This window comes from Pipistrellus kuhlii, unplaced genomic scaffold (genome assembly GCF_014108245.1).
Source record: "Pipistrellus kuhlii isolate mPipKuh1 unplaced genomic scaffold, mPipKuh1.p scaffold_m20_p_7, whole genome shotgun sequence".
Classification (NCBI taxonomy): Eukaryota; Metazoa; Chordata; class Mammalia; order Chiroptera; family Vespertilionidae; genus Pipistrellus; species Pipistrellus kuhlii.
In genome coordinates this window covers 16,968,653-16,980,316 of record NW_023425573.1, presented here as the reverse complement: position 1 = coordinate 16,980,316, position 11,664 = coordinate 16,968,653, and the positions used below count along the sequence as shown (strand labels likewise).

At 49.6% G+C, this 11,664-nt stretch overlaps 1 protein-coding gene across 6 annotated transcripts in view; it reads left to right on the top strand.

Moving 5' to 3' along the window:
- Positions 1-715: 715 nt before the first annotated feature.
- Positions 716-11,664, top strand: part of NAB1 (NGFI-A binding protein 1) — a 55,063-nt gene continuing 44,114 nt past the window's right edge. For 5 of the 6 annotated variants that reach the window (XM_045575778.1, XM_036422119.2, XM_036422117.2 and 2 more), the window contains exon 1: positions 10,166-11,003. In XM_045575778.1, the coding sequence (XP_045431734.1) occupies positions 10,185-11,003 (819 nt within the window). In that variant the 5' untranslated portion in view covers positions 10,166-10,184. Of the gene's footprint in view, positions 851-10,165; positions 11,004-11,664 lie in introns of those variants that run through there. The other variant, XM_036422116.2, reaches the window with a different exon arrangement.

Genomic DNA, 11,664 nt, shown 5'->3' with positions numbered 1-11,664 from the left:
GGGCCCCGCGCGCTCTTTGTACGTTTTAAGCCTGTGTGTGTGTGTGGGGGGGAGTCGGGTTTGGCGGGCTTGCTCTTTGAAATACTATATCGGGAACCCCACACATTAAAAAAAATTTTTTTTTTTAATATATAAATATAAATGAGTCTTTTTCTTTCCATTGCAAACCTTCCCGGCTCCCTCGGCAGCTGGAGAGCAGGCCCGAGGCGGCGTCCCCTCCCCGCTGCCCCCGCCCGGAGCCGGAGCCCGAGCCGCCCCCGCCCGCCGCCCGCGCGGACCTCCCAGCTGCCGCGTGCGAACGGGCCGCCCTTCGGGGCCGCGGCGCCCACGCCGAGCTGCGTCACTCGGCCGCACGGGGGCGGCCGCCGGAGCGGCGCTGGCGGCGGAGCGGAATCTCCCGACGTGACAGCGCGGGGGCGGCGCGGGGGCGGCGGGGAGGGCGGGCCGCGCGCGGGGCGGGAGGAGCCGGCGGAGGCGGGGAAGGGAGGCGGGGAAGGGAGGCGGGGAAGGAGCGGGAGGAGGAGGGAAGGGAGGAGGAGGAGGAAGAAGGGGGAGCAGGAGGGAGGGTCCCGCTGGGGAGGCGCCACGGCCGCAGCCCGCGCGCCCCGCAGCGGAGGAGCTGCCCCCCCACCGCGCGGCTGGGCGAGAGCCGTCGGGGCTGCGGGCGGGAGGCGGGCGATCGGAGCCGGCGGGGAGCTGAGCGCGCGCCCGCCGCCGTCCCTTCCCCCCTCGATGGGAGCGGGGGCGTCCCGGCCGCCGCCGCAGTCTGTGCAGGGAGAGCCGGGGGCCGGCACCTCGGAGTCGGGGCTGAGCAGCCTTCGGGGGAGCGCGCGCCCGGACCGCTGGCCGAGTACGTACCGAGCGCCGTCCGCGGGTGCGGGGCGCGCGGGCGCTGGGGGTGGGGTAGGAGGGGGTGGCGGGGTGGGGTGCGGGCGTCCGTGGGAGCAGGCCCCGCGCCGCCGCCGCGGCCGCCGCCGCCGGGAGAGGCGGCATCCGGCTTGTGTGGGCGATTCCCGGAGAAACGCGGGGCGCGGGGGCCGCGAGGCGAGGACGAGCCCGGCGGCGGGCCTGGCTTGGGAGGCTCCGCTCGGGGAAGCCGGGGCGCCGATCCCTGCCCTCCCGGCGGTGGGGGCGCGCCCGGAGGGCCTCCGGGGCAGGGTCTCGGCGGTTTGTTTACTTTGTGGAAGTCGGGCGCACCGTCCTCGTTTGGTCCTGGGCATCCTCGCCCGAGCGGAGCGCCCTGCACAGCGGAAGGAGTTTGCCGGGAAGTGGCTTCAGAAACTTGGCACCGGGGCGCGGGGAGGCGAGAGACTCGTTGTGCGCGCCGAGGGCGAGCGTGGAATTTGCAAACACACGTGGGACGCTCAGGGCTCGGACGCAGAGGTGTGTGACCCTCCTCGTGGAGACACATTGCGAGTGCCATCAGAGGGTTAGGGTCTGCAAACGCAGGGCTCAGAGCGCTGGGGATGGGAAAGGACCCTCAGCGAGCTGCAGAGGTCTGGGGGGAAGGCGACTGGAGGAGGAATATGCCTCTCGGTTTCGCTGACCCAGCTCTGCAGCTGGCGATCTGGAGGATTCTTTAACTTGCATAGACTGTACTGACCTCTCGCACCAGCAGACCTTGGGAGCGTTCAGAATTTGGGGATAGCTGTCATTTTAAAATCTCATCCGAGTTAACCTGTCACTACCAGTTGGTTTGCCAGTGATGTGTCTGCAAACTTGCAAACTTAGGGAGTGCAAAGATCAGAAGCTGCAAGGGAAACTCTCGGGTCTTGTTTAAAAACATTTTGGCAGTTTTAATAGGTGATATTAGATTGCATAGGAACAGAGGAACGCAGTTTAAGATGGATTAGTCACGCAGGAAATGCTAGGCTGTTTTGTTAGAAAAGTGCACGCAGTGAATTACCTTCTCAGGTTTTCACTTTTTGCAAGTTCCTCCCTGTGAAACAGCAAACGATGACATGTCATAACGTACGTGTGGGTTTCTGGAGAAATACTGGCAGAGGATGCATAGGATTTACTTTCTTTCTGGTGGAGGCCGGTGTCTTTGAAGACTTGAAAGAGCTGCTTCTAATCTAAATGCCAGGCGAGTGGCCTTTGGGTGGGTTCAAGGGGATCCTTTTCCCTTCGTTTTTCAGTAGTAAGACATTAAATATTGTCCTCTCATTAACTTTTTAAAATTACGTTGTTCTTAAGGCTGTCGATCCTGCATGTATGGGTCCTTATAGATGTCTGATGAGGTCAGCCGCCCTTATTCTTGTTTGAGTGTAAGATAGTGGAAAATTGGGTCTGGCAAAAAATTACTTCAAGGAACCATTGAAAGGTTCCTTATTTTAATTTTATTTTTAGCATTTTGCACAAACGTTAACATGCCATCTTGGTATTAGAAAAGTGTTTTCCTTGGCTATTATACTTTTCTGTTATATGTGAATATCAATGAGAAGAATAGGAGTAATAAAAACACTGCGGCGTATGTTTTATTTTATTTCATTCTGTCTCTGATTAAAATGACAAAAATCCTTACGCATACTAAATGTAGTCAGCTTATATGTCTAGTAAATAATTTGCTATGTTTAATAACTAAATACTTTACATCTTGGCTTATTTCAGAATTATTGATAAAATTGAGTAATCTAAGCTAAATTAATTTTAAAATTTCCTTTTTGTGACTAGTAAATAACATCCATTGTTCAATAGGAAAGTTAATAGATCTTCATTCTCCTTGTTTAGAGAATAAGTTAAAGCAACAGAGCCAAATATCAACAGGACGATTGAAATTTCTTTTTAGAGCCAAATTTTTTAAACTTAAATTTCTTCTAACGCCACTTCTTCCAACATCGACTCGCCCAGGTATTTTGTGTAAGAGCCACACTCAAGGGCCCAAAGAGCTGCATGTGGCTCTTGAGTTGCATGTGGCTCTCGAGCCACAGTTTGCCAACCACTGAGTTAAAGCATTAAATATTTTTTCTTTTTTACAAAATATTTTTATTGATTTCAGAGAGGGAAGTAGGGAGAGAGAGAAACATCAATGATGAGAATCACCGATGAGCTTGATGAGCCCACAACCCGGACATAGGCCCTGACGGGGAATCTAACCTGACCTCATGGTTCCATCGGTCTGCACTCAGCCACGGAGCCACCCAGGCCAGGCACAGATGTTTTCCTTTAATACCACTTTAAGGCATATTGGTTTGTTATTCTAGATTCTGGAGCGTGGCACTGTGGGTTCTTTGAAATAAGAAGTTACATGTATTACAAAATGGGGGTTTGAAACCTTTGAAGGATTTATTGCATAAACTTGAAATATTTAAAGCAAAAGATCGTTGGATGGAAATAGAAGTATGTCAGGTTTTTGTGTCTGTTGACCTAGACACTGTCCTAAGACTTAGGCCTCATCCATTCCATTGTAATAAATCTAATTGTTTTTGTTTGTGCCATTCATGGACATTATTGGAAATGAGAAGGCTGTAAAAACACCTTTAAACGTGAGTCGGTATTCTGGATGCCACAGAAACATGATACGTTTTATTTACATGAAAATGACCATTTTATAGTATGTTTTGAACAGTTTAAGGTCTTGATAATGTATAATTAACTTGCATACATACATACATTTCATTGTGGAGTGTTTAAAATATTTTAAGGAATTAGTACAATACCACTCAAGCATAACATGTTAGCTAGGCCCTTTGCTTTGGATTTATCTTAACTACTTCTCTTACTCTTTTTAGTAGAATGAAGAATTGCACAGTTATATTAAATGCAAATTTCCTTTCTGAACTGACATGTTCAAAAACTAGTACAATAGAATATACTCTGTTAAACTTAATGATGGAACTTAGAGAAATTGATGCTGGGGAAAACAGTAATCCTTGTCAGAATTCTCACAGCTAAAAATACCATTAAGCTTTCAGATAGTTTGTCATTTCTCAGTATGTTTTATTTAGGAGGCTGCACATTAATATAAACAGTATGTTAATTTTGTAATTTTTAAAGAGAACTTTCTGGAAAAGATGAAATTTAGATATTCTGTATGTATACTAAATGATTGGAGGGCACATATTGTGTGATGAGTGACGTGGCTGTTGGTTGTTTGAAGAATTTCCAGTCATATTGTATGATACTGATATTTACCTATTGGTATTATAGTGAGGTTAATGCATAGGTATGGCTTACTTGCAAAATAAATCTGGTTTACTTCTTTCTAATTTTGATCATTTTAAACTTACACTTTCATTAGAACTTTAAGGGATCTGAAAGAATTTTTCCCCGCAGCGTCATTCAGAATTCAGAAAAGAATCAATAGAGAAAAATATTTTAAGTTTCCCAAATTACCATTTAATTTTACTAGAAGCTAATGCTTAATTCATAGCTATAACAGTATTAAAATCCAAAAACATCTTGATTTAGCTTACAAGTGCCTCTGGGTAAATCATTTGGTACCTGAAACACATACACAGGAGTTTACTACCCAGGCCAGCCCCTCAGTCACGATGTAACTGAGGTACGTTTGTTACTTTAGCGGAGCTCTAGGCCTAGGAAGAAGTGAGAAGAATCCATTTCCTAGGCTTAAGGCCCATCCTTCCCCAAGTCAAATTCTCCTTATAAACCTTTTCAGTTGCAGCCTTTCAGTCTACCTACCCACTGCCCCCTTCTCCCAGGCCCTCTGGGCCCCTCCTCCGAGCGAGAGGTGGCACCTCAGGGCCTTCCATGTAGTCTCTGCCCTCAGCACCCTGCCCTGCCCTTCCTCCTGCTGGCCCTCGCTGTCTTTCTTCCCACTGGTGTGCATCTAGATGTGGAGATAATTTTAAAGTAAAAGTTTCAGGCAGCATTGGGAGGCAGGAATTTATGGTTCTCTGCATAAGTAAACCACATCTTACTGGAGTTAGCCCCAGGTTTCTCTCCACTCCTGGAGGAGTGTCTCTTTGGAATGCCATAGATTTCATAAAAGTGTGCGTATACACACACTGTGTGTGTGTGTGTGTGTGTGTGTGTGTGTGTAGATATAGATGCCTGAAATGTCTATATATGTTTCCTACATCATGAAGAGGAGAATTTAAGAGTGATGATTATGAAATCATCTGAATATAACGATCATTTATAAGATTGATATTTGTTGTTTGGGGATAGTTTATACTGTGTTTTAATTTATAGGAACCATAAAGAAAAAGATCTAGGATCTCTCATGACTAATCATATGTATATAATGCCAAAACCAGTTTGGCTCAGTGGATAGAGCGTCAGCCTGCGGACTGAAAGGTCCCGGGTTCGATTCCGGTCAAGTGCATGTACCTTGGTTGTGGGCACATCCCTAGTAGGGGGTGTGCAGGAGGCAGCTGATCAGTGATTCTCTCTCATCGATGTTTCTAACTCTCTATCCCTCTCTTCTCTGTAAAAAAACAATAAAAATATATTTTAAAAAAAACAAACCCCAAAACATATGTATATGATAACACTAACCAGGTGGAGTTCTTATATTTGGGAGAGGAGCCTTCGATCTCTTGGGGGAAATACCTGTGTCATGAGAATTCAACATACAGCCTGATAAGAAAGAGGAAGTCCTGAGGATGAGAGAATGAAGAGGGCTGGTCTGTAAAGGAGCAGGAGGTTATTAGATTGCTAATCCCCTGGGACGCCGATCATCCGAAGGCATCCCTTTTGGATACCAAGGAAGCTGCTGGTCAGAGTCCAACTCGGACATTGGGCTTCATGTAACAGCAGCCTTTATGGAGATGGTGCTGAACACTGTGCTAGGAACAGAGGGGGAGAGAAGATGATGAGACCACGTTCCTGCCCTCGGGGGGCTTAGCCCTGACCACTCCTGCTTAGTCCTTGAACCACAAGGAAGCCCTTGGCAGGCTGTGGGAAACCACTTCCCTGACATCCTCCACGCTGGGACGTGGGGATTCCGGGTAGGACAGAGGCCATTCGTGGCCACTGGGGAAAAGAGCTATTTCTTCATTCCTGCCTCCGTCTATTCCAAGCTCCAGCCTGTGGTATGGCCCCACAGCTCACTCTCAAAACTCGCCAGTAACCACTGGCCTCTCTCTAACCTCTCCGCAGCTTGACGCCAGTCCTTGAAATGCTTTTCACCTAGACTTACACGGTGTCTTCCCTACCTTCCCTTTGCAGTTCTTTGCCAAACTTTAATTCAAAGTTTTAAAATTCGATCTTTTTTCTACTGTCTTTTGATATTCCCCCTCGATGAGCACATCCACTCCCCAGCTCCAGTCACCACCGCCTCTGAGAGACGGCCCTCCAGATTGTAACTGTAGCTGGAGGAGGGGCCCCTGGGCCGGGGCCAGGGTTACTGCCAAGTGCTCTCAGATCCAGGTGCACAAGCACTGACTGAGGAGTGAGATGCCTCAGTCATGCCAGGTTTGCAAATGAAAAGTAAGTACTTCATGACTTAATAAAATACAGTCTCTTAATTAAAAGTATAACCAAAGTCATAGTAGTCATTGTCATATACATTCTCAATCAACAAATGCTACAAGCAGAGCTATCAATATTTGCAACTTTGTATTTAAAGTGATTTTCATACCTGACAAGTTTGAAAACCATTGCTCAAAACATTTTTCTGATTCAGCATTTCAACTACTACTTGGGGATTATCAAAATCTCAAAATGGGTAATTCTGAAAGCAAGGATGTTTCTCTTACCTTCCTCCCTTCCAGACTCCCATGTTTATTCTTTCCACTTTATTTCTCTAGTGGCACCACTGCTCTCCCAGTTTCCTGAATTAACGGAAGCAGGGTTGCATCTTTGTGTTTTCCTCTTCCTTCCGCAAATCTGGGTCCTCAAGCCACAGCATCCCCCCTCTTCTTCCTCTGCCCCAAAGTTCTAGCTCTCAAGTGCCTTGTCCCAACAACTCTCTCACCTCCTCTCTGCAGCGCCAACTTGCATTTCCTGGAGCACAGGGTGGCTCTTGGCTCACCTGTGCCAATGTCTCCACTAGAGAAAGAAGTCCAGACGGCTCATCTGGGCATCCCAGGTCCACAGCTGGCTCCCCAGCTCGCTCTCTGGCCCCTGTGATGCCCTGCGCTCCTACCAGCCAGATGGAATGAGCGTCCCTCACGCGCCTCCAGCTCCCCACTCCAGGCCAGGCAGCCTTCTCCCCTCACACCCCCAGGCCTTTTCCAGAAAGCCGCCCACACCAGGGCTGTGGGGCATGCTCTCCTTCTCTGAGCTCCACGGTATGCCCACTCTCACTTAAGTCTGCCAGCGATTGAGCTGTCCTGGGATTCGGAGGGAAGGTGGGCTCGCCTGGAGAAGCTCTTGGCCCACACCACCGCTGTGATGGATGCTGTGAAGTGGCTGGCACACGGGAGGAGTTGTGAACTGCCGGGTGGATGTGCTCCCTGTGCACGGTGTGTGAGGAAAGATGCAGTTAGGGCTTTCTCTTGGTGTATTTGACCTTCATGTTGAAGCATGAGTAGAATTTGTAAAAACAGAAAATCTCATCATATAAAAATTTTCTTTTACATTAAATCTAATTAGTATGTGAAGTGGTGGGTGTTTAAGGATCACAGCACACCTTTGTGGGACACTGAAGCACTCTCCTCCTGCCAGAGCTCAGGGAAAAAACTCCTTTCCCAGCAGGCAGTGCGGCCTCAGGAAGCCCCCTGGACTCTAAGTTCATCTCCTTCGCTGTCAGCGGGTATCTTGACTTTGGAAATACACTCTTGCCCTGTCAGTCCTTACAGAGCTTTATAATCACAACTACTTTCTCACCAGTACTGAGCGTTTTCTCCTGTGAGCTAGGGAGTTTCCTTTATTTCTGGGTAAAGATGAGAGAGAATAAACAGTTGAAAATGAATATATTCTAAAATTGTTGCCTTTTCTCTCAGAAGAATAAAACTTAAGCTTGGGTCTTTAGTTCTCCTTTTAAGTTTCTTTTTAAATTTTATTTGCCTAACATTTTTTTCTTATAGCTCATAAAAAGATTAAAAACTCCATTCTAGGTTTTCTCAAATACTCTCCCCTCTATTCCATAACTTGGGGAGTACATAGGATGAGATAGATAATTGATGGTATCATAAACCTTGCAAAATTACAGCCCTCTTATAAAAAGGATTTGGTGTGTGTGTGTGTGTGTGTGTGTGTGTGTGTATGCTCTTGAGTTGATAACCTGTGGAGCTATTGCATTAGGTGTATGATGGGAAAGTAAGTTACTGTCCTTCTGCCTTAGACAGTTTTTAGAAGCCTTTGATGTAACGGTGGGAAACAGAATTGAGCTCGTGTCTGTCACCCCTGAGAGCCACGTTTTTGTGGGTCAGTTTCCAGCTGGGTGATACTCAGGCGGGGAGGGCCAGCAGACCATCAGTGGGGACGGGAAGATGTAAGACTGTCTTTGTCCAGTGGGCTGAGGTGACGTGGTGGTGAAGGCGGACCTTAAGCTCCTGGATGATCACTACACAGAGGAGTTTGTAGTGCTCAGAGGGGTAACTGAACAGGGATCTTCTTCTGTGGTTTGCCGGAGAAGTCTCTCGGAAAGTCATCAGTTCACATGGCAATACCCCTGACAAAGAAAAAGCCTTAAAAGTTGAGGAGTCGCTAGTTGATCAAAGCACATTATGGGTGACGGGTTCCAGGAGTGGGGCTTCCCAGGAGACAGCCTTAGAGTGGCAGAGAGAGGGAAAGAGTGGTCGAGACGCAAATCCGGGGGAGCATTCTGATTGATGGCCTGGAGCACAAGTCCCAGGTTTGGTCTGGCCTTCGGGGTGTCCCTGGCATTCCTCTGCTGGCCTGGTCTCCCAGGGAATTTTCACTTGAGAGTGGAGCTTCCATTTTCCCCTGCATTCTTTTCGCCTTCTGTAATTTTCTCCACAGAGGGCTGCAGGGTCCTTTTAATCCTAAGAGGGTGCGCTATTACAAGTTTGTTTCTCTTAAATGGAAGCACTTGGCCCACACCTTTGTATGTGGGAGGTCTCCAGGCAACGGCGAAAAAACGTGAAGGCTGCTGAGAGGTCAAGAAGTGCTTTGCTGGGTCTTGTTCTTTCTAAGGCGGCTCCTCTGTCTTGCTTGGCTCTGCCCTTTCTGTCTCTTCTGTGGCTCTGTCTTGGGCTCTCTCGCCCTCCCTGGTGTCATCCTGTATCTCCAACCCGTGTGCACCCTGAGACCCCAGCGCTGTGCCATGAAGTGCAGGGTGTTTGGAGGACATCCGTCGTCCGGATCTGTCTGTGTCCCCAAGGCCTGTCATGGTCTAGACTCCTGTAGTCAGCCATCACTCCTTTCTTCCTGGGCATGCGCAGTAGGCCGAAGGATCACCAGGTCTTGTCACTGGTTTGTTGGAAGTCTTCCTGCCTTTTTTCCTTGTTCCTAAGATACTGTCTTCTCTCTTCTCATCTGCAGTTCATGCTGAAGGCACTCTCTTCCTCTGCCTACCAGGCTGATGTGGCTGTTTTTTCTTTGGAGAATGAGAATAACTACGTAAACCTACCTTGCAGGTTAGACATGATGAATGTAATGTACAGTGTTTATCACATTGCCTGGCACAAAGTAAGTATTCAGCGAATGGTGGAATGTCAGGCTTCTTACCTCCTCCTGAAGTTGAGTATTCCTTGCTTCCCCTCGGTGTGCACACCATGGAAGCAGCGAAGTGAGTATCAGAAACATGGGCGCCGAAACCGGTTTGGCTCAGTGGATAGAGCATTAGCCTGCCGACTGAAGGTCCCAGGTTCGATTCCGGTCAAGGGCATGTACGTTGGTTGCGGGCACATCCCCTGTAGGGGGTGTGCAAGAGGCAGCTGATCGATGATTCTCTCCCATCGATGTTTCTAACTCTCTATCCCTCTCTCTTCCTCTCTGTAAAAAGTCAATAAAATATATTAAAATAGAAAGAAAGAAAGAAAGATGGGCTACGGCGCCCTGAGCACTTTGGTTGGAGTCCCTAGACTTCTTGCTCAACTAGCAGTGAACCCACAGGCAAGTCTGAGCCTCTGGGTTTCTCTCTTTAAAATGGAAACAGCTACACTGGCCCATAGGCTTGTGGGGAGAGCAGAAGGAGATGAGGGTACGGAGGGCTCGGCTCTTTCACAGTCATTGGCTGTGCTGATGCATCTGGCTTTGCACTTCCCACCCCCATGCCCAGATCCCGAGTGGCTGCGAGTCCTGGGTGAGGAGTTTGGGGCCCTGTGATGAGCCTGTCCCTCTTCCCTTGCAGGCTAAGCACCCCCGCAGGGATGGCTGCGGCCTTGCCGCGGACGCTGGGGGAGCTGCAGCTGTACAGAATACTGCAGAAGGCCAACCTGCTGTCCTACTTTGACGCCTTCATCCAGCAAGGCGGTGATGACGTCCAGCAGCTCTGCGAAGCCGGAGAAGAGGAGTTCCTGGAGATCATGGCCCTCGTGGGCATGGCCAGCAAGCCCCTGCACGTCCGGAGGCTGCAGAAGGCGCTGCGGGACTGGGTCACCAACCCCGGCCTCTTCAACCAGCCGCTCACCTCCCTGCCCGTGAGCAGCATACCCATCTACAAGCTGCCCGAGGGGTCGCCCACGTGGCTGGGCATATCCTGTGCCAGCTATGACAGGGGCAGCGGCGCCCGGGAACCGCACGTCAAGGTGCCCAAGTGCGCGGCCATCACGTGCGTGCAGAGCCCGGGCCCGGGCAAGCCCGACGGGGCGGGGAGCCTGGCGCTGCAAGGGGTCGGGGAGCCCCGGCTCTGGCAGGGCCCCCACGGCACGGAGAGCGAGCACAGCCTGTCCCCCGCCGACCTGGGCTCCCCCGCGTCCCCCAAGGAGAGCAGCGAGGCCCTGGACGCCGCGGCCGCGCTCTCGGTGGCCGAGTGTGTGGAGCGCATGGCCGCCTCGCTGCCCCGGAGCGAGCCAGGCGAGGCGAAGGAGCTGCTGAAAGCCAACAAGAAGCTGGCCAAGATGATCGGCCACATCTTCGAGATGAGCGACGAGGACCCCCGCAAGGAGGAGGAGATCCGCAAGTACAGCGCCATCTACGGGAGGTTCGACTCCAAGCGCAAGGATGGCAAGCACCTCACGCTGCACGAGGTAAGGGGGCGCTGTGCTGCTGGGAGGAGAGCTAGGGGACAGCGCCCAGGGGCCCCCTGACAGCAGCGATAGGCGGGGATGCCTTCGGGAAAGGGACCGTGTCTCCTGCGCTGGGGCGTTTTCATGTTGAGCTCAAACATGTGCTCCAGAACTGCAGTGAAGGATAACTGAGAAAAATGCCAGAATTTAAACAGCGAAAAGCACCAAGTCTTTGCACTTACAAAGCACTGTGTGGTTTTTTGTTTGTTTGTTTGTTTGTTTTCATTAAATGGGATTTAAATGTAACCATTCATTAAAAATCATTTTTGTAGACATCTTTTTAGAAAAAAAAATTGTGGAAATAACCAGAACTTAAAGCAGTTTTCAGTGAGCATAGAAAGCAAATTAGATGACTGTTGGAAGAACTATTATAACTTTGGTTTCATTTGTTTGGACTTCTATTGTTTTGGTTTGATATTGGGCATTAAAAGTCCTGGTTGTTTCCTCTTCCCAGCACTCTATCTAGAAATGCTCCAGTTGTGTGTGAGATGCCTATGTATCTCATTTGCATTTTCTCCCTTTCTCTTGCCCATCTGGCCACACACTGGCTTACGGTTGAGCTCAAGCGTAAGCTTAACTCTGATCCGGGATGTCTGATTGCTGGTTTAGGCCCGATCCCTGG